The sequence below is a fragment of the Equus przewalskii genome, chromosome 17 (assembly GCF_037783145.1).
Source record: "Equus przewalskii isolate Varuska chromosome 17, EquPr2, whole genome shotgun sequence".
NCBI lineage: Eukaryota > Metazoa > Chordata > Mammalia > Perissodactyla > Equidae > Equus > Equus przewalskii.
Genome location: NC_091847.1, coordinates 31,402,648 through 31,426,385, shown reverse-complemented (window position 1 = coordinate 31,426,385; position 23,738 = coordinate 31,402,648). Strand labels below are relative to the sequence as shown.

Genomic DNA, 23,738 nt, shown 5'->3' with positions numbered 1-23,738 from the left:
GGATGTGTTTATCAGTTTGTATCATTGGCAATTAACTAAATAATCTCATTTTTGGTGAGTTTTAATCTACAACTTCATATCTGTGTGCATGTTGGACAACCGTTTAATATTTGCCTGTGGGAACTTGTATTTACATCTGGGCAGGTAGCCCTGATGCGTGAATAATCAAACCCTTTTCGGTGACAAATCTCTGTAAACAGACTCAGCTTTAAGTCAGTAATTATAGAAAAATACCAAATAATGGTTAAATTCTTACCTCTGGAAATATTTAGCCAACAATACGGTCTACAGATGAACAACTATCTCCAGTAACTTGCTAATTGATACTGCATCTGATAAAGAAGTTTTTTTTAAAAAGAACAGAAAGAGGTTCCTAAGAGATGTGCTATTTTGCTCTTTGTTACTTCAAAGCACTACAGAGCAAGTAGAGTTTCAAATCGTTGTGGCCCCAGCTGTGAATGAATCTAATTTGGCTCTTGATCACAGAGTTAGTACTCTGTATTTCAGTGCATAAGTCCTTGGTCCCTCAAGAGAAGATGATTGTAAAGAAAAAAAGAAATCCCAAAGTGCCAGTTACTTCCTGTAACATAATCTGTCCATTAACTCTCATGGTCAGTCGTAGTTCAACCGACCGTAATGCATTTGTAAGGCATCGGAAAAGATTTCCTCTCTGTTTCCATCGCTTGGAACTTTTGCCTGGACAAAGGCCTTCAGTCACCAAAACTGTGGTGAGAAAAGAATCTTGTTTTGAAAGGTATGCTGATGTGTAATGCATCCAAACTTTTTTCATTCTTGCCAAATTAATTTCCATTGCTTTTGGAAACTGGATACAAATATAAAATTTCTAGAAATCTAATAAATTGATCTTCCTTCTCAGTCCACTTGGCAACAAAATATTGTCAGTACAACTTTATTACCATGAACATATTTCTGACAGAAACGCATTTCTTAGTACCTTTCTAGAAAATGCCCTCATTCCCTAAGATTGACGTAGTATAGAATTGTGAAAAAATTTCCTCGGCCCTCTGTCTGGGCACAAGCAAGCTCCCCCTGCAGCGATATAGTCTTTGGTCCACTTGATTAAGGAAAAACTCAGAATATTCAACCAAAGAAAAGTTAGATTCTTCAGGACAGGTTTCTATTACAGGGAAAGAAATGGAGGCCAAGAACAACGTGAAGCCGCTTGGGATGTTGAATTCTGCTATCTTGTGTGATGTCTAACAATCAAATAAGTAGCTTCATTTCTTGTAATACTAACTCCTGTTTTGAAGGTTTTTATTAGTCTATAGTACTTTAATCATGACTAGGAAGAAAGTCACCATTTTTCACAAGAAAAAAGAAAAGAATACAAATGATAGAAAATCATGTTATTGAGGACAGTGCCTCAAGTTTGAAAGCCATCAAGTTTATTTCTTTGAAAGGCTTAGAAACTTCAAAGATCAGGGAACCAGAGAGCAAAGAAGATTAGTCATGGGAGGCTGAACTTTCCCAACCCGGGTTCCAATCTCACCCTACTTATTATCTCCGAGGGCTGTGTGCGGCCCATGAGAAATGAGGTTATGTTTGTCTGGCATAGAAACCTTGCGTTTCTTCTTACGTCTCCAGCATCACCACATCTCTCCTTGGGCAGGTTCCGGGCTGTATCTAACATTAAAGACATCTGGCTCACTCGCCAACCCCAAGAAAGCTGTTTGTGCCTCCATCTACAAAGTGAGGCAATTATATTAACAATTCAAAATCAAAATAATTCCACATTTCCTTCATATATTTTTTATAGTCTGTGTTCTACAGAAAGCTGCTTATTTGTAGAAAGATCGCTCCATCTGAACATGGTCTAGTGAGTGCTGCTCAAGGGCAGAAGACCATGACTGCTTAAAGAGTCAAAGTGTAAAAACAAGCAAACAAACAGCAAAAACTTTTGAAATAGGGCAGAGAAATGTAAAGCTAACTCTGCTTTAAAGTGGGCAGAATAAACAAAGTTCTGGTCAAGTAGGAACCATGGATAGTAACTTCAGTCCAGCAAGAACTTAGACCCCTCAGGACCAGTAGTGGACACTCTGAAAGAGAACTTAGCCCAGACCTCCTGGTGAATTGTCTACGTACAATCTAGCTTAGGAACGACTTCTATCCTTCTCCCTATTTCAAGATCATGTCAGAAAACTCCATCAATTCTTTCCATGTGGAGAGTTCTTTTTAATCAAGCCATGGCTCTGTTTAATTAACATAGATTACATGAACAGAACTTTTCCACTAACTTCTAAAGAGCAGAAGTGATTGCCCCTCTAGCCTGACAGAGTTCATCCTTCAAAGATCCCATTCTGAAACGGACTTTACAACTGGGGGCCCACTCAACCCGGGCACTGACCCACCACACCACTGAGGCAGAAGTCGTATGTGTGTTTGTTTTGTTCTTGTTCACTTCCATTCAATCCCCTTGATTTCCTTGCCACTCTGTGTATTCAATCACTGGCTCAGAGAAGGCCAGGCAGGGCCAGTTTTGCCGCCCAGGGACTACTGAGTCTGTCACTGAAGAGGGCAAAATATCCCACAGAAGCCGGAAGTTCCAGCAACCAAACCTAAGAGACTGAAATCCAGGTTTGTGTTCACCACACCTGATAAAAAAGCAGTGTTGTTTGGAGAAAAGAACAATGCAATCCTGGGAAACAAGCAAGTATCAAAGCTCCTTGTTTTCATGAATGTTACTCAAACTAAACAGGCCTGCAAAAACAAGCAGCCAGATAATCTTTCCGCACAATTAGCCAGTAGGCACCAGCCTATCCTGGTGAATGCGTACGACAGCAATAAGTCTAAAGGAGCTTTTGCTGCCTGTCAAAAGTATATCTGGAGTGAAAAAATTAAAGCGACAGGTTTTCAGCGCCCTCAGTTTGTCTAAGCCAATTACAACAGGAACATAATAAACAACAAGCACCCGATCACCTATTATGTACGTGCCTAGTATTTTACAGATATTAGTTCTAGTCCACAAAATAACGCTACAGGGTATGTATGATTTCATCCACCTTAGAAATGTGCGCAATGACTTAAAAAGATTCCACTAACATTTATTGAGCGTTTACTATGGCTCCCACTCAGTGCTAAGGGCTTTGTATGCATTATTTTATTTAATCTTCATAAGGTTAGGGAATCGATTTCAAGTCAAAAGGCTAGGAAGCAGCTGAGCTAGTTGCTGACCCAAGGTTGGGTGGACTCCAAGCCCCTGTGTATTCCTCGGACCACCTCTCCTCTGAACCAGAACTTGTAGATGTTAAATATTCTAACAGTGTGGCATGGAAGGAGTCCAAGTGGCTGCCTTGGCTTTGTAATCTGTAAGATCCTCAAAAGCAAGGGCTATGTTTTATTTGCCTTTATACTTTCCATATCTATCGCAATCCTTGACACACAGTAGACACTCAAACAATGTTTGCTGCACAGAACATTTCAGAAGAGTCAGCACCACAGTCGGGGCTAATGCTAAAGGTCAGCACACACACGGTTACCAGTTCTCACCACCACGGGGCAATCCAGAAGAGGATTCAAATAAAAATAAAAGAGACGAAATAAATACAGAGATGGGAACCTAAAGAGGCAGTAAAACTGCTGTGTTTTCCAAAATGTGATCCTTTGAATATCAGCAGCAGAAGCCCCTGAAATTCTCGCCGAAAGCAAAAATACATGGGGACAGCTCCAGATATATGCAATCAGACACTCTAGAGAAGGGATTTGGGCATCTACATTATTAGGCACTCCCTAGACAATTCTTAAATGCAGGAAACCCAAAGGGATAGGGGATAGGAAGTCGTGGGAGGCAATTATGTTGAAACTGAGAATTAGATGCAGTGACAGGAAGACCAGCTATTATCTTCCCTATAAAGGGCTGATCTTTTACACCTTCCTCTGGGACATGGTGGTTCATTTTGATAACTGACTGGCTGGCACAAGTCAAAGGGAAGGGTGGTCAGAATCAGAGCAATTGTGTAGGGAACAGGAAAAAAAAGCCTAATAATTTGCCTTAAAATAAACACCCTATAAAAAGGGGAGGGTAAAATACACAGCATCTTTGGTAGCGCCTGCACCCCTCAATTAAATCACCAGAGACTTCCCCCACAGTGAAGGCTGCCTTCTCCTGGCCATTTTTCAACTCATGTCTTATTCAAAGTAAAGTGACATTTCTGCAGCGAAGAGAATGGTCTTACTTGAAGGATGGAGGTAGATAATGTCTTTCACTGTGAAGTCTCGGGATTGAGTGGCTTTCAGACAATCAGCCAGCAGGCTCAGAAGCAGGAGCCAGGCCAGGGCAGGGCCAGATTCCATGTCACTCATACAGGGCGCCCAGAAGCGGGGACTCAGGACGACGAGAGAGAACTCGAACCTGAAATATGAAGCAAGATTCATCTCAGTGTCCAACTCGAGAAAGCTATGGGAGACTTGGCTGAGACCCCGTGTTGGTGGAGTGGGTTGGGGAGGGACAGGGAGCCGAGGGCACGAGGAAGCGGGCAGACATGGAGAGAAACTTTATAAAGGGTAATTTCAGAGCACTTAGAAAATTCCAGCCCAAATCTATTCTTAATCAGGTTGCTCAAGCTCCACTGGTAGCAGTCCCCTCTAATATTCAGCAGAGATGGTATCAAGAGAGATTGAATTTTAATGAAATCCAGCTATTTTTGCCAGGAAGCCAGGCGATGGCTGCCAGAATGCAACCATAAATAAGTCAGGTACCACAGCTCACAAGCATTCCCTTGATAAGGGTGAAGGCCAGATACACAAGTGCAGCCTTACGGGGCCATGTTGCCCATCCAGAGTTGTACAGGGTAGGCTTTCAGACTTGGAAAAAAATCCAAAATGTAGGGAAATTGGCTTCTCCCAAACCAAAAAGTACCTTTATAGCTCAAAATCTCCTTAACACAACATATTGGCTGGGTACTATTGAAGTCCTTTGTACGTATCATTCTGTCCTCCTACCAAACCTATGAGTGAAAAACATATATACAAGCTAGGCACTATCAATATCCCATTTTGAGTAAACTGAAGTCTAGCAAATAAGTAGGGGAGTTGATTCAAACTCAGGCCGTCTGGCCATCGAGTCCACCTTTTTAAACACTAGGTGATACTGTGTTCTTCCAGAGACCGTTCTGAGGTATATACACAAAAAGTGATGAAATGAGATCAAGGTACCACTGTGGCAGTAAGCAATCATCATTATACCTGTTATTCCAATTCTGTCCTTTTCAATTAAAATCGAGGGCAGTAAACTTTTTTACTTGGGTTGAATTGTCCAGTTTACTTAGGATGTAGACTTTTATCTTCATTTCTACGTTCTATTCGCTTGCCCTCTTACTGTTTTCCTATAGTCTGTTCCTTGTGTTCTGCTGTTTTCCAAATATCATCATTCGATTGCCAAGGCAAGGGGTCAAGTTAGACATTCACTTCATTTTAAACAGGAGGAAAAAACATAATTTGGACATTTTGTTTATAAGTTTTAATACAAATATTTACTGGGATTTTTTTAAACAGTATAAATAATTCTAAAATTATTTTGTCAAAACAACAGGCCAAGAGTAAATATATTACAAAGCAAAATAAAGAGAGAAAATCAGTATGGACTAATTGGATATTAGAATATACTACAGAGTAATATTAATCAAAACAGAATGATAGAAAATGTAAAAATGGATACAGAAAATGGAACAGTCTAAGGAGTTCAGAAATAGACATAACTATTTACAAGATACAAGCAACTTTTCAAAATTATGAAACAGAAAAATATTAAATGGATAATATTATGATAACTTGATTAAAAACTGTGAAAAAGATTAACTGAAACCAAACAATGCACGATACACTAACATTAGCTCCAGATGGATTGGTGTGTTCATTATTTTTTAAAAAATTAGACAAACTGTTAGGAAATAGAGTAGAATTCTTATTGCCCTGTACCAGCTTGATGATGCCAACCTTGCCAATTTCATGCTCACAACACCATCTTCCGTTTACAGTTTGGTTCCTCCAAGCAAAATCTGCATTCAGGAAAAGAATAAGCTGCTTGTTCACTTAATAATTGTGACTGCCAGGCACTGTGCTGGGCATCTGGTTGAACAATATGATGAGAAAATAAAGAAACAAATATCAAAGATATCTTTCCCTTGCTGAGTGACAGAGACAAACATTGTCTCATCTTAAATGAACGCAATAGTGCTTCCTTGGACATCCATTCTGGTCAGGTGAGGCTCTGTGGAAACCTGAGAGCATTGTAGCAACATCCCCATCTCCTGACAATCTGAGGGAGGGCTCAGTTTGAGAGGGGTGGTGAGGAAAGCTATCTGGTTTTATTTTGATATAATGTAACATTCAGTATCAACTAGTTGCCAACCTAAGTTTTTTTAAATGTGAAACGTGATGTCAACACCAGTGCTTCACATATATCAAACAGTGTAAGTGGCACATTTTCATTAAAGCATTTCTCAACCACAGTATTCCTTCTGGTTATTGATTTAAAAGTCTCCCTTGGCACAATACTTGCACTAAACATTATGTATTACTTAATGTCATCTGAAATTAACCTTACTACAACCTCTGCGGCATGGCTACGCAGCCTCCATTTTCACAGCCTGTGTTTAATATGTTTAAGTAACATACAGAGGTGAAGGGCTAGATGCTTGGGTTTGAAGCCTTGCTCCAACACTTTCTTGCTGTGCAATCTTAAAACAGTTACTTAACCACTTGGAGCCTCAGTTTTTTAATCTGAAAAATGAGGATCATAATACTACCTACCTCAAAAGTTTATGATGAGAATTAAATGAGTTGACATATGTAAAGCACTAAAACAGTGAAATAGCGTCTGTCACACAGTAAACGCCTTGTAATATTTCCCAGTATTTTTACTAGTCATGCATCACTTAACAACAGAGATACATTCTGAGAAATGAGTCATTAGGTGATTTCGTTGTTGTGCAAACATCATAGAGCATACTTACACAAACCTAGATGATCTAGCCTACTACACACCTAGGCCATATGGTACTAATCTTATGGACCACTGCCATACATGCAGTCTGCTGTGGACCAAAACATCGTTATGCAGTGCCTGACTGTATTATTGTTCAAAATCAGTCAATATAGTTTCCTAAGTGAAAGTAAAACATGGTGTAATTAACTTTGGTACAACATATGGCTCACTTTCCTTAAATCAGAAAAATATGAAAATTCCCAAAACTAGCAAGTATGACAAATCATGATCCATATGTCTCCTGCACCCCAACATCTGCCCCCTGACCAGCCACGCAGGGACTAAGCCGGTGGGAGGGAAGGGGAGGGGACCTCCTGCCACCAGCATTTTAATATTGCTGAGGCTCATGCAGGCCCAGGTGACATCCTGCTATCCCTCGTCAATGAAGCAAACAGATGGATGCTGCCCTTCTTACACTCTCCCCTCTCCGCAGGCTACCCTACCAGGCCTGTGTTCCACCCCTATGATCCTTACACACTGCTGTAGGTAGATTTTACCTGCATAAAAGATGCTGGGAGAGCAGAGGTCACGAGCACATCACCTCACATCCCTTCCGAGTACCCGTCTGTGTGCGCATGCTCACACACGCTACTTACGGTGAAGAATCATGGATTAAGTGAAAGCAACCATTTCCTTCACTAAAGGAGATCAGCTCTACTTACCACAGCAAAGGGCAAGCCTGATTCTTCAGACCTGACTTGTTTAGTGCAATTTTCAAATCTAGGGGGTTCAACAATTTTTAATCATGAATTTTATGTATTTAACGGAGAATTTCCAAATTCTTAAAGTCGTTGAAACTTTATTATCCCAACACATTTTACTCATGAAATTATTCTCTTCTTCAGGAAAAAAACAAGTATGTATTTCTAGGCTTATATATAATTAGAAAAATGACTGAAAGGATAGACACCAAAATGCCATGGGATTTAAGATAATTTTAATGTTCTTTTTGCTTAATTTGCTTGCTCAAAAATTTTGGATGAGCGTGTATTACTTTTATAAAAAGGAAAATGTTTTTTTGAAAAATAATGCTCTTCGAAGAATGAGTTTGACAAAATAATTTTACTTTTTTTTTTTTTTTTAAGATTTTATTTTTTCCTTTTTCTCCCCAAAGCCCCCCGGTACATAGTTGTATATTCTTTGTTGTGGGTCCTTCTAGTTGTGGCATGTGGGACGCTGCCTCAGCGTGGTTTGATGAGCAGTGTCATGTCTGCGCCCAGGATTCGAACCAACGAAACACTGGGCCGCCTGCGGCGGAGCGCGCGAACTTAACCGCTCGGCCACGGGGCCAGCCCCAAATAATTTTACTTTTTATGCACAAATAAAAGTCAGCTTTTCTCCTAAGGCCAATGAGTATAGGCTCAAAAATGCCCTGTCTCTCCTAAAATAATAGAATCGACATCGGACAGAATGTTGTCTCTTGCCTTCTTTTACCAAGCTCTTCCCTTAGTGTCATAGCCCAGGCTCTTCATAGCAGAATCTGGGGCAAAGACTAAAGGTACTCAGACTTCATTTGAGAGGAACAAGCCCAAGACAATGAGGGTAAAGGTGAGGAGAAGGAGAGAAAGGTAGAATGAAGCTAGAAAACACAGAGCAACGTGATCCTAGGTCACTACGCTGCTCACCACTTCACAAGAAGCCACAACGAGACACAGGATTCCAAGGAAGACCCGCACCTTAGAGCAGTCCATGGAAGAAGGAAGGAGGGAGAACTTGTAAGCCTGGTGCCTTCCTGTCTCTTGTTTCCCATTGATCAAGGTTCACTCTACAAAGAACTCACTCCCCTCCATTGCAGCAGCCACAGTGGAGGGGCAACTCAGTGTGGCTGGACCTCTGTTCAAAAAAGAGAAAGAAGGGACCCGTCACAGCAACCTGAGAAAATACTCAAGGTTTGTCTCTAGGGCATGTGTTATTAATCCTTGTAAATATCACATTGCTTTTTGTTTTTTCAAGATCTGATATTTTTATATTACTTAAAAAAATTTTTATTGAGATAAAATTTATCGTTTTAAAATAATACAATTCAGTGGGTTTTTTTGTATATTCATAACATTGTGCAACCATCACCTAGTCCAGGACACTTCCTTCACCCCAAAAAGAAATCTTGTACCCACTAAGTCAATCCCAATTCCCTCCTCTCCCCACTCCCTGGCAAACACTAATCTACTTTCTGTCTCTACGGATTTGCCCTTTGGGAATATTTTGTGTAAATGGAACCATAGAACATACGATCTTTTGTGTCCGGCTTCTTTCTCTCAGTATAATGTTTTCAAGGTTCATCCATGTTGTAGCATGAATCAGTAAACCATTCCCTTTTATGGCCAAATAAGATTTCATTGTTTGGACATACCACCTTGGTTTATTCATTCATCAGTTAGTTGATAAACCTATGGGTGGTTCCCACTTTTAAGCTATTGTGAATAATGCTGCTATTAACATTCACGTACAAATTCTGGGAGGACTTAAGTTTTCCATTTTCTCGAGTATACACCCAAGAGTGGAATTGCTGGGCCTTTGGTAACTCTAGGTTTAGCTTTTTGAGGAACTGCCAAATAGTTGTCCACTGTGGCTGCACCATTTTACATTCCCATCAGCAAAACATCAGTGTTCCAATTTCTCCACATCGTCACCAACGCTTATTTTCATTAAAATTTTTTTTATTATAGCCATCCTAGTGAGTGTGGAGTGGTATCTCACTGTGAGTTTGATTTGCATTTCTGAAGTGACTAATGATGCTGAACATCTTTTCGTGTGCTTATTGGCTATTTGTCTATCTTCTTTGGAGTAATGTCTATTCAAATCCGTTGCTCATTTTTTTTTTTTTTTTAATGAATTCACTTCCAGACCTTACATTCCAGAGGCCTGCCCTGACTTTTTTTCCCCAAAGATTGGCACCTGAGCCATCTGTTGCCAATCTTTTTTTTTTTTTTCCTTCTTCTCCCTGAAGCCCCCCAGTACATAGTTGTATATTGTAGTTGTGGTCCTTCTGGTTGTACTATGTGGGACGCCGCCTCAGCATGGTCTGGTGGGCAGTGCCTGAGTTATAAGACTTCTTTCTGTATCCTGGACTCTTGTCTGTTTGCAGATAGATGATTTGCAAATGATCTCTCCCTTTCTCTCTGTTGACTTTTCACTTTCTTGATGGTGTCCTTTGACACACACAAGCTTTTAATTTTGATGAAGCCCACACATTGCTTTTTATAAGTATAGATTTTGTTCCCTTATACAAGTTAAGCCCAAAGAAGACTAAATAAAAAGATCTGCATGCAATGCAAAGTAAAAGAACTTGTCTACTTCACAGTAGCCTGGGCTATATTTTCCACCTCTCTTTTCCATGAGAAAAACAGGATGGGCAGGACTATTTATTAATATCCTGACTGCTTACATTCCTGTAGTAAATCATGAAGCACCACTCACCTATTAGTAATTTCTAGGAACTGAAAAATGAAAGATAAGTGACATGCATTCACAATTAAACTAGTTGTTACTGAATTACAGGCTCCATTTTACAGGGATGTATCTTTTCTGTACAGGTTCTCAGCAGTTGATGGAGCTTTAATCCCTAAACCCCACAAATACGATGCTGGACATGCTTAAATAATAAGAAGGGTCTTTTCTAGGACTTTTCCTTGGAGTCCACTGTGCCTTTGGACTGGTCTAGACATTTAGAAAAGATGTTGCGTTTCCATTTTATGCGCTGCTATTTGCATATGCACTGAGGATTCCGTCCCCAACTATGGCTCTCTTTATGAAGAAGTACACTCTCATTTTCACAGCTCTGTGACCTTTCATTTGTTATTTATGAGCTTTTGCAAATCTAATACCACTCTGACAGATTTAATTTGTGCTCTAAATTACCTCTGCATGAGTTACTCAACTGCTGGTTTTATTCCAATGGATTACTTGCTACATTCTGAAACAGAAAAAAAAAATTAGTTTCAGATCTATTAGACTTTCTCCACTTGGGAGAAACTTGAAAAGAGCTGCATTCTTATTTTCACTCCAGGGTACAAGATAGGATAAAGGAGGATTTCTACACTACTCAGAGAGGCAAAGTGAGAGGACCACAACCCAGGTGAGGTTTTACAAATCCACATCCTAATTACTATTTCATGTAGAGTCCATAAAATTAGATACTCCCAACTCCTTACACTGGTCACTAGAAGACAATTAAGTAATTCTGGAAGCTACATTGACTGAGGTACCAAGGACTAAATGACCACACCTCAGTCTTAAATCAATATATAAGCAATTATGAAATAGAGAACAAATGCAAAGCTAAATATTTTTCCCTGCTATTCGTAGTGAAATTTGAAATGCCTAGTATGAGAGCAAAATGGAATTCTGGAGCCTGGAAGATCATGACAAATCTTGACTTAATTTTCAATATGTATAGACTAGGCTTGGTGATGCCTTAATGACCTGAAAAAGTTAATTCAGCTCCCAAAAGTATAAACTGAAGGCACGTCCACACAAGTGTCTATTTAAATATATCATTCTGACCACACTACCTTTCTCACAATTTGAGAATTGCTCATAATATATGGTGGTTTTAAAACATGTCTGCAAATTTGTTGACATGTCTCCATTGAGAGGTGGGGTCTACATTCTTTCCTCTTGATTTTGGGCGAACCTAATTGACTAGCTGACCAGAGCGTGGAGGAAATAACACTGTGTGACTTTCAAAGCTGGGTCATAGAAGGTGACTCAACTTATAGCTGGTGTTCTGGAACACTCACACTGAAGCCATATAAGCAGTCTGAGTGCCCGGAGGGCCATGCTGTGAGGAAGCCCAAGTGAGCCACACAGAGCTACGGAGGCTTCACAGCTGAGACCCCAGCTGCTCCAGCCCCCTCTCCCCTCCCCTCTATTCCAGCTCTGGCCACTGTCTGACTGCAACTGCATGGAGACTTCAAGCAAGGACTGCCTAGCCAAGCCCTTCCTGCATTCCTGACCCACAGAAAGCACGAGAAATAAATAAAATGACTGTTACTGCTTTATGCCACTCCATTTTGTGGGGATTTGTTATGTAACTATAGTTATCTGGAATATAAGGAAGTGGAGCAGGAGAGCTAACTAGGAATTATAGTTCTGCTCATGAAGATAATTCCATTTTTCACACTGGTTGCAAGGTACAGAAATCCAAATTAAACAGGCTGTAAACAAAACTGAGGGGAAAGGAGGGGATAGAATTTTACTGTCTCACCTGACTCAAGTTTGGACATGGCTGGACTTTCAACCCTGTTATCCGGAATTTCCATCCCTCAAAGCTGCTTTGTCCCCTCTCTTTGCCTTTCTCGTTCAGGGCTCCCCAAACTTGCCACCAGCAGCTTGAGAAGAATTCCCAGGGAGTCTCTTTCCCAACCATTCCAGAAAAAGTCCTTAAAAAGGTGGGAAGTCCATCCTTGGACCATAATGTTCAGGGGAATGTGGCATTTCAATTGGCCAGGGCTGGCCAGTCACTAGCATGTCACTGGAACAAACACAGAGTGTAAATTTCATGGAAATCACATGGTTTGAGAACAGGGGAGGTATTGGTTTCCCAAAGGAAAATCTAGGTGTTGTCATGTGAAGCAATACTGGATGTTGGGCTAGCAAAATCACACAGATATCCACCACAAAAACAACACTGAGTTTGAAACAACCTCATTAACCTGAAAGTGCAAAAGAAGCTAACAGTAGCTCACATGAGTATTTCTGCAAATGCCAGAAGGTGGAGAAGTTACCTACTGACATGATTCTCCTCTCTAAAAATGGAACATCACTCCATTAAAAATTTTCAAATCAAAAGATAAGGTTTAAACAATGAAAACGTCGTTCTAGTGGGCATTTAGAATCACTTCTGCCCCATGCTCGCCCCTCGTTATGGAATGGATCTTCTACTCCCACACATCCTATGTTGCTATTAGGGAGTGCCATGCTCTCACATAGTCCATTTTATAGGCCACTGTTTTTGGGATATCTGATCAAGCCAGGCAAATCAGAGTTCTTTCTGGATATTTTTCAAGTCAGAATTGGAAAGTGGCAATCAGTCCTCTCTGGTACAGAAGCCACCAAGATGTGAAACTCAGGAAATTTGTATGCCATGTTCTTCCCATGTGAAGGAGGAAGAAGAGAATAAGCTTGCTGGCTGAGAGAGAGAGAGATGAGAGATGGAGAGAAGGGCCCAGCAATGTGCTACTTTTGTCTTTTTGGCCAATTTTTCTCTCTTCCCTTAGAAGCCTCAGTCTCCATCTAATAAATAGCCCTTTTGCCCAAGCTACTTTGAGTTGGCTTTCTGTCCCTTGCAACCAAGAGCTTTGACCAATGCAAGAGTCTTCCAAAAACGGTCCAGTCACCTGCTCAAATTTTCCTTTGTAACAAATATGCCTTTTACATTAATACTTCTTTATCAACTAAAAGGCTAGAGTTGGTTTTAAAAATGTCAATAATAGAGAACTAGTTGGAGATTACCTCTCCAGATGTCGTAGACACAGAGGTTTCATTCCATAACCTATGGAGAGAGAGATGTTCACATATTCCCAGTCTGAATTGAGGACCTATTTGCATAAAAATCAATGCTTTTAAAAAAATGCGTATTTCTTTTTCTGAACCCCTTGGCAAGGCGAGAGTTATAGAGAAAAGCTGCCTTTCTACCTTGCATCAATCTGATTTAAAGGTCAATTGCATCAAAAATGCTTCAATTCCTGAAGGATAAATGATGTCTGGTGAGTATGCCTAGCAGTATAGTCACATTTCTAAAAGATGTTGTATAAACTCTATTCTGCTTGTTGGCTGTATGCTTGTTTGCTTCCTCTGTCAATCTGAAGGTTCAAGAGAATTGATGAGAAGGCATTTTGAAGTGCAAACAGCTGCGAGGGGATGGAGTCAAAGAACTCTCCAGACAGGAATGGGACACCGGGTACATTTCAGTTACAGCTGCCATTTTTTATTTACTTGGAAGGGAGTGGCAGTTTGGGGAAATTTTTGCTTTTGTGTCTTTTATTAAAGACCTATATGTTTAAGAATGCCATGTTTTCATTTAATATTTTTTTCAGGAATTTTCATCCTAGAGACCTTCCAAAAGTATAGAATTACAAAAGGTACTCAGAAACATTACGATAGTTATAAGTATGTTAAATCGTAAATAGATTTGCTCTTATGTTCAAAATAACGCAGTTCCAAATCCGACATTGAGATTATTAGGTATAGGCCTTCTATCTCTTGATCAAAGAAGAGTTATCTCGGAACTGTACAGAGGTAGTCTTCTCCATATCCGGAGTGGTGCATTCATCTTTCCTCTGCAAATTCAGAGTGTTTCCAAACCTTCAGAAACAAGGAAGAAGTGCTAGGAATAATTATGCTTTAATCAATTATAAAGCAGACACTGCCTGCGGTGAATCCATGGAGATATTCTGCACTATTGAACCAAGTTTTATGGGCAGGGACCATTGTATGGTGTTTTGGTCCACTTCGTTTTGGTTTTAGAGACCTGATGTGAAGATTCTTTTTGAGGCCTTGAGGCCTGTTAATTCTTCCATATCACCCTTTCCGGTCCCCTTTGGCCACTGCCATGCTCAGCCATGTTCTTAAGTGCTCTCTGCCCCTCCTGCCTCCCCTCACTTCGTTCTCTGGAAGCCAAATGTAAACACATGACCCTGACATCTCTAACTTCTTCATGAAATATTCCTTCCATCACTTTGTGTGTTGACTGTGGCCCAGCTCACAATGAAAACACCACCTCCCTTTGGACTGTCTACAGTGGAGGGAGCTCCTTCTCCTGAGCCCCATGGATCCTGGGGGCAGGAGAAGGCCAGAGTTCTTCTCCTTCCCACTGCAGCTTACAAATCATTGCTCTTTCTCTTCAAACAATTCTCGTCTTCACCTCAAAGGCAACCAGCTGCACTGGCGGCTGTCAGGAAGTGGCTGGAGAATATGAAGACTGTGGCTTACCTTTAACTACTAACAATCACTTAACTAATCTTGATTCTCATCCAGGACTGAGAAGAACCAATCCACATTAAATATTATTTCCTATCTTGCATGGAGCAGGGTTTTGTCCATGGTTTAAAGAATCCTAACCAAGTTTTTGTCAAAAGGCCTTGAAGGCTGTTTCCATATAGCCATTTATATTCATTCAAGTTCAAGAAAACTGTAATTGTTAGTTTCATAGGTGTGAAGAGCCCTTTCTGAATTTCTTACAGGGTAGGATAGCCAGCCTGTGCCCTCTCTTCTTGTGGAAAAAATGAAAAGAGAATCAAATAGGCAATATCAAAAAAATAGCTTATGTAAAAACCCTACGGCTGTATTTTTTCAAATCACTGGGTTCCTTAGTACCTAACTACTAAATCTTAACCGACATTTCTCATTTCATAAAGAATATATTTTCAAAGACAAATCTACCCATGCACTCTCTTCCAAATTTCTGATCAACCAATACCTCGAGCTACACACAATATGTCTTCTGATAGCTCAAAGACCATCACAGTTGCATTTTTGTGAAAGGGTATTGAGGTCTGCTAAAACTCACAGTCTAAACTATAACTTCACTTTTCAAGCACATTTAACAAATTAGCACAATTATTTTAGGAAGGAAGGATTTCCTCACCCTAGCTTTGAAGGCAAAGAAATGGATCAGATGACCTCCTAACTCTGCATCACTGAGGTAGGAATTCTTCCTTTGTAATGCACCATCTTCATTTATAAGTCTCCATAAATAACGGTTATTAAAGAAGTCTATTATTGTAGCAAAACACATTATAAGATTTTACATAGCATTCATTCAGGCAGAAAAAGATGTAGAAGTTATTAATAAAGTTATTAATAAAAGAAGATTGTCCTTGGTAACAGAAACTTTTTATTTTCTCATCTAAATGAATTCCTTTCTTAGGGAAAAAATTACTGAGTAGCCTCTTGTAGATAAGAAAATGTAGGTATCTAAACTGACTCCTGACTGCTGATGCTGAAAAAGCCACATGAGATGCCTCTCCCCAGCACCTGATTACTGAGTTTTCCTATTTCTGTTCCTCAAGTGTCCTTGCTTTCTGTTTCATTCGTTCACTCGCTCATTCATTCATTCATCATCCTCCATGAGGCAGGTACAGATAACATTATCTGTTATACCTGTTATTGTTAATAGTTCCAGCTTACCCAAATTCTCGAACTCTAGTAAAATCATTTATGCAATTCTTAAAGACCACCAAAAAGGCCGCTAAGTACACGGGAGGCAATGCTGACTTGCCTAGTCTATGGGGGAGAGATGATGCATCTTTGAGTTGGTTAGTCAAGAGCGATCATGGTGTGATGCTGCCCTGCTGTCCTTACAACCAAGGCTACATATTCATAAGACGCCAGGTAGAGGAGCTTCATGACACAATGACTGCACCAACCCTCCACAGGCCCTCCGGGGAGATCACAAGGCATTATCAATGAAACCCACTAGGGGTCCACATTCCTTCCTATAACCAGGGCAGCTTATCTGGAAGAAGGAATACAGGGAGAAATGGAGACAGGGATGATCCATTACATTATATAAAGATCAAGATAAACGTCTAGGTTCATACAAATAGTTAAATAAGTATACCAGTACCAGGACACTGGAAATAAGAGGGATTAGACAAAACAAGAGATGTTTAAAATTCCAAAGTGTCACAGCCAGAGGCACATTCATCATGAAGTTACGGTAGGGAAGCTTCGGGGTTGCTGATTGCATGGGCCCCTGCCAAGGCCGGTTCCTAATTCGAGGAGTGTAATTCATGTATTCTTTTCCTTAAGGACAGCTCTTCTCTAAAAACCTGGATCAGCCACCCTTGGCCATAGTAAAGCAAAAACAATTCTTATTATTAGTGATAATGTTCTTGCTTTTTCTCTGAGAAGGGTTAAGTTAATAAATAAAAATACATGTCATTCTACTCTCATGGAAAGGCAAAAAAAAACAAATGAGGGAAAGCCAGCACACTAACAAAGGCAGGCCTTATCAAAACTGGAGAAGCGGAACTAAAGCTGGAAAAACTACCAATCGAGCAAATAACTCCATCCCCCTGGACCCGCCTCCAGCACTGCCTGTGGGCAAACCACTCAGGACCACTCAGAGAATGCCACGGTGCCTTTAGGGCAACTACAGTCAAGAGAAAGGCCCTAACTTTAGATAGCATGTGATTTTTAACTATGTTAAGAAGGGTCAGAGAAACCACTTCATCTTATCACCTAAAAGAGAGGTGAATGCAGTGGGACTGGAAAGGAGGCCACTCTAAGGGCAGTGACAAGACCACACCCAGCAGGGCTCACCAGGCCCCAGGCAACAGAGCAAAGAGGGCATTAAGTGTCGGCTCCAGAGTCAGGGAGACCCCAGACCCTGTACCTCCCTCCTAGGATGGTTCTGAGGACAAAGAGAGAATGCCTGGAAAGCAGTATGGTTCAGTTGCTAAGAGCACTGGCTCTGGAGCTAGCCCAGGTTAGCATTCTGACTGCTACTGACAGCTGATTAACCTTGGGTAGGTTTCTTAACTTCTCTGTGCCTCAGTTTCCCCATCAGTAAAATAGGGGAAATCACCTAGCACATAACTGCCAGCTAATATAATTCTCAAAATCAGCCCTGAGTGGCCTAGCAAGGCATCTGGTTACTCATTTGAGTCAAGACGCCGGTTCGGAACCATCTGCTCTCCAGTCCGGAAAGGAGGTGTGGAAGGTCTTCAGGAAGGCACCTACGGAGCGCCGTGTTCTGTGAGGAGAAAGCAAAAGCCCAGGTTGCTTGTCAGAATTTCCAGCTGATCCCAAACTAAGATCACCATCCTGCAGTGAGGATACAAACACAGGGCAGGTGGATTAAGTGAGGCAGACTGGGGAGGGCGCAGGGCAGGATTTCTCAAATTTGAAAAATGCTTTCTCCTTTAAAGAGAAAAAAGTCTCAGACAGGACCTCTCAGACCCCCACTGTCAACTAATTAATCCTAATTATAATGCTACTCACATATACAGAAAACTAGGATTAAGCTCATTTCCTTAAAGCTCGTGTAATAGCTTTAAAGTAAAAAAAATTACCAAATATCAATGAAATTACATTCAAATTAAACAAGTCATGTGCTGCATAATGATGTTTCAGTCACCCACAGACGGCATATACAACAGTGGTCCCCTAAGGTTAGCACCATCTGGCCTAGGTGTGCAGTAGGCTAGACCATCTAGGTTTGTGTTCACTCGATGATGTTCGCACGATGACGAAATCGCCCAAGGACACATTTCTAAGAACACATCCCCATTGTGAAGCAATGCATGACTGTCCATTAATTAAATAAAATAGAAAATAACAGAAATGACTAATATTTATTGGGCACTTACGAAAGGGGTGAACCATATGAAATTGCCACTATTCTATCATTTTGACGTACAAAAATAGCAATTTCATAGGTTCAACACAACACGGGTGAGGCCCTCTCTAAGTACTTTAATCTCCACAACACTATGAAATAGGCATCATTACTACCTTATTTTACAGATCAGAATACTGGGGCACCAAGAAATGAAGACACATATTTTTAAATGTCCTACAGAACTGGCAGGTGCCAGAGGACTCATCTGCTGCTGCCCAGGAGCAGCAGACCCCACTTTGGGAAGCCCTGACCTAGCAGGCAGACAGCATCCCATGGAGGAAGAGCCAGACCCAGAAGAGAGTTCAGGGCAGTCAGTGAGCACTAGAAAGACACCAAGACGGGGACAGTGTCTCCTGCTGGAGGGAAGGGGCCTCAAAGACCATTTCTTTTGTTTGTGTTATGGGCAGGGCAGAAAGATGGCTTTGCTGGTACTTCCCAGGAAGACAGGCTGGCCCTCCTTGGGGAACAACAGTTTAGGTGAAAACCTGGAGAGATGAAGAGCAGGGGAAAGGATGATAAAAGGAGAGAGGGTAAGTAAGAGAGCGAAGGGGGTTGTCAAAAATGGGCCAAGGTTTCCAAATTTGCTGCACATTACAGTCACCAGAGATCCTTCCAAACTACTGATGCTGGCTCTCACCCACTGCGATTTCACTGGTATGGGGTGTGACCTTGGTATTGGGATTTAAAAGCCCTTCAGGTGATTCTAATTTGCAGCAAAGTTTGGGAAACTTTATTATGCTTCTGCAAGTTGCTGGTGGAAGGAAACAGCCGTGAAATGCATTCTGTTCATCCACGGGCACCAGCAAACTGCACTGAAAAATTCCCCACAGCACTCAGATAAGGGACCATGAAGCAGTCCCACACAATCAGTGTAATTTATTTCACTAGATCTCCTCTATCCATCCTTCCTGAGCTCCTCAGAGTACTGAGGAAAGGAAGTGGGCGGGCCGTGACCTATAAAATGACCACAGCTTCACACCTGGTTTCTATGATGCTCTGGCTCCAACCTGACAGCTTCTTTGTAATAACTTCCCCAAAATGGTTTTCATCCTCTTGATGAAGTGACTGTCCCATGGAGCCCTTGAAATGCTCCAGGGTGAAGCGCACTCTACCTTTCCAACCTGGCACACTTAACTTTTATGACAACAGAAGAGGAAATGTCTTGAGGCCTCTCCTGGGACAAACACACGCTCACAACCATTACTCTGAAGGTAGCCAGAGAGATGGGTGAGTTTTTGAGAAAGGAAACAACGCCAACATTTTCAGAGGCAGTGTGGAGTGACAGGAAGAGAATGGCTTTCGCAGACTGCAGACCTGAGCTTAAACTCTTGCTCTGCTACAAAGAGCCAAGTGAACTTGAGTAACAAAACTCTCCCACAGTTCAGTCTCCTCATCTGCACTGACACACGGAGATTTCTTCAATTCACTGGGACCCCACACTGCGATTTCCACTGCGAGTGACTATGATCGTCAGGCTAAACCTTGGTTGTGAAGTGATCCCCATCTCTTCAGAGGTGGCAAATTTTCCATCTTCTCTGACTTTCTAGTCACTCGTTCTGACGTTATTCATAGAAGGAAAGCAGGGCTGAGAATAAACTGAAAGGAAATAAACACAAGTATCGGAGTTGGGAATAAACAGGAAGAATAGTAATACATTTATCCTGATTTCACTCCACAAAGTTAGGATAACATAGTTCCAACATCAAAACCATAAATTTATGCAGCTGCACTGCATGCTGCCAGGTCTTTTTCATATGGGTGGCAAAAAAAAAGAAAAAAAGCATGTATTGTAGAGAATTATCGTACAAGAGGCAAAGGAACTGGATCAAAGATCTTAAAAGGACTGGGATTGGATACAGGATGACTGGTTGCTCCAATTCCTGTTTTCATGCTTATAAGGACCTGAGGTTTCCAGCCAGCCTGTGTGTGATGATAAATGCTACATAAATTCTATGTAAAGCAAGGGTCTAAGTCAGCACTGTTCAATAGGACTTTCTGCAAGGATGGAAATGTTCTATATTGTGCTGTTCAATTTGGGAGCCACTGGCCACATATGGCTATTGAGCAATGGAAATGTGTGACTGAGGAACTGAATTTAATTGTAATTTAAACCAAATAGTTACATGTGAAGAGTGTCTACAGTATTGGATAGAAGAGTTCTAAATTAATCATAAATAAATGAAAGAGAGTCATTTGAAGTTGTAACCTCAGGACCAATTAGGTTAGGGTGAAGTAGAATGATTATTACCCAGCTAAAAACCAACACATAAGTTTTAATTAAATCAAATCAGAAAATATCGTATAACTGCTTCTATGGAAGGCACTCTTGGCCAGATCATTAGTGCTGGATGAAAGGGGATAAAAACGAAGTGAAGTAGACCTAGGTATCATATTTTCAGGAGTACCACAAAGAACCACTCTACCCCCACCTTTCTTTCTTTTTTACTTGATGCCTGAAAATGTTAGCTCATATATGATTCTGTCAATTAGCTTATGATTTTTTTTTTTAATCCCAGTTTTATAGAGGAGTAAACTAAGGAAGAGAAAGGATAACTCAACTGCTCCAAGGTCACGTGGGTGGAACATGTGGGAGTGGACATTTGAATTCAGGCAGTCTGGCTCCATACGCCCTGCTTCAAAGAGCCATCAGTAATTTAGAAGTTACAGCATACAAAAGAATTGCCTTTGAGAGGAGTATCCTGTATCCTTGCTCCAAGTATCCTGGACATACTAAGACTGTATCACTTTAGGGGAAAGTGGTCATTTTAGTTTTAAGAAGCGTAAAGGAAACGTGAACACTGGACCCCAAATGAGGAGGATGAAGAGACAAGCAGACACGGAAACCAGGGACTCTGGAAGACCCACCTGGCCAACCAGCCATTTTTCCTAAGGCTTCTCTGAATCTACTGGTTTCTTTTCAAGTCACTAAAGTCAATGGGAAGATTGTGGATGGAGATATGAAAAACAGTCCAAGTCTTGAGAGAATTAGAGAAAAGAAGTGTTTCTATTATATGTTGAGAATTGGTCTCTACATAACTCAGTTTGCTTTAACTACAAAATCTTTTAAGATCAAAATGTGGGTAATTCTGAAGGGCTATGTTCCCCTCTATCAATTCTCCATTATTACCAATTTCAGAGGGTTCCAAATTTTTGGATTCTAAACAATGTGCGTGTAGCATCCTTGCTACTACATCACATGGTCTATTCCCCATTATTTTCTGAGAATAAACTCCTAGACATGCAGAAAAAAGGAAATGAAAGCACCCTGGCTTGCACTGGTTAGACTAGGAAGAATGCTGAAGGTTTCCCTTCCCTGGAACTGGGTCATAAAGTCATGAGGTAAGTATTTCCCAGGATCTTTTGTTTTCCTCTGCTTGCAATCAAGAGGGAAAGAGAAGAATCTCTCTTGGTCCTTTCCTCCTGTAGGATTTGATGAAGGCAAAATATCAAGTCCAGGTAAAATGAGGAAATATATGAGTTTTCCATGACTTAATACAACCCATCTCTACTTATCATGAGACTTGCGAACAGGTATGTCTTTTCCAGTCTTCATTTACACTGCAAGTTCAACATCTCCCACTAACAAGTCATGCTCTAAATGTGGCAAAAAAAAAAATAAATAAAGACAAGAAAACCATCATAAACTCCAAATTAATTATTGGTTTAGTTGGGAGAATTAATTCTAATAAATATTTATCGTGTCTAATACATACTGGGTATTGTTCTAGGTGCTGGGGTTATAGAGTAAATAAAACAGATGAAAACAACATTTGATATTCTGGTTCACTATATTTCTGATTTATCTCAGCTCAGTATTTTTGGAAGAAAAAACTGATTCAATGATAATTAATATTGGGGTTCAGTTCAAGATCCAGCTGATTAAATGTAGCTTATTAACATTTTGGCTCAGCACAGTTAAAGGTTCTTTCAGTGGTACAGTCCTTGCAGACTCTTTACTCTAAAGTGCAACGACAAAAATATACCACATGAAAAGCTTTTTGGTTACTCAGCGCATCCCAAAACCCCAGAATTGTTCTGAACATTTTTTTTCTCCTGACGTGCAACTTCCCCCAGTTTTACTGATCCTACTTCCTAAATACTTTTCATGAATACATTGTCTTTATTAGGCCTATGGCCAGAACTTCAGTTCAGGTCTTAATGTTTGCTTGGACTATTGCAATAGCTTCAAAGCTGGTCTGCCTTCCTCTAGTTTCTTTTCCTCCAGTTTCTTTTCCTCCCAACCTTTATGTCTTACAGTTTTCAAAAACAGAGATCTAATCACATAGGTCAACAGTTAGAAACTGTGTTTCCCACTGCTCGCAAGATATAGTTTAAATTCTTTATCGGTATCTACAAGGTAGTATAGAGTTATGGCAAGCCCTCGTGGGAGAATCAGAAAATAGGACCCTGGGATTCTGGATCAGGGCCATGCCATCTGCAGTAGAGAAGTGTAACCCTTTCAAGAAACAGCCCCTTGCATTTTATCGAGCCCTGCTAAAGACAAAATGCTTGCTCGTGTGATAACAAGTCATGTATCCAGAATTGCCCATTATGAGGTGGGTTCTATTGGACCTGTTCATTCATGTAGGCATTCATACCCAACAGAACCTCAGCCAGCACTGTTATCTGGGGGCTTATGGAATGTCTCATCCACAGGCAAGGAATCCTGCACAGCACAGCATCTGATCAGGACCCATTTCACAGAAACAATGTAGAGCACTGGGCCCAAGACCATGGGATCCACTGTTGTATCACAGACTGCATCACTCAGAAGCAGCTGGCCTCACCAAATGCTGGAATAGCCTTCCAAAGGTGCAGCCGAAGCACCAACCCAGAGGCAATGCTTTGAAAAGACAGGGTGCCATCCTTTGGGATGCAGCATATGCATTAGATCAGAGTCCTCCATATGATGCTGTGTGCCAAACAGGAAGAACACATGGGTCCAAAAACCAAGAGGTGGAAGCAGGAGTGGCCCCTCTTACTGTCCCTCCCAAAGACCCAGGCAACTCTGAGCTCTGTATTGTTGGAGGTCCTGGTCTCCAAGGGGACACACTCTTGCCAAGGGACACAGCAAGGGTCCTGCTGAACTACAAGTTTCAGATGCCACCAGGGCACGTTGGCTGTTCGTGCCCAAGGACCAACACATGCCACACAGGCAGGGATAACTGGCCCTAAATAGGAAGAAGAGGCAGGACTGCTTTTACACAATGAAGGCAAGGAGGAACCCATATGAAACATAAGTGATCCACATGGGTGCTTCCTGGGACTCCCTTACACCACTGTGACTGTGAACAGACACATGCAGCAATCTTAGCCTGAGAAGGGCATGAGTACCAAGATTCCATACCCCTCAGGAAAGCAGATTTGGGTCATACCATTAGGTAAACC

General features: G+C 41.1%; 1 protein-coding gene across 7 annotated transcripts in view; it reads right to left on the bottom strand.

Annotated features, from left to right (window-relative positions):
- The window catches only part of LYPD6 (LY6/PLAUR domain containing 6), a 127,537-nt gene that overhangs the window by 26,873 nt on the left and 76,926 nt on the right, over nucleotides 1-23,738 (bottom strand). For 6 of the 7 annotated variants that reach the window (XR_546813.2, XM_008531828.2, XM_008531806.2 and 3 more), the window contains one exon: nucleotides 4,194-4,369. Coding sequence is in view for 6 of the 7 variants with exons in the window: in XM_008531806.2 (XP_008530028.2) it covers nucleotides 4,194-4,369 (176 nt within the window). In the remaining variant the exon portion in view is untranslated. Of the gene's footprint in view, nucleotides 1-4,193; nucleotides 4,370-8,679; nucleotides 8,837-10,861; nucleotides 10,912-23,738 lie in introns of those variants that run through there. The other variant, XM_070579703.1, reaches the window with a different exon arrangement.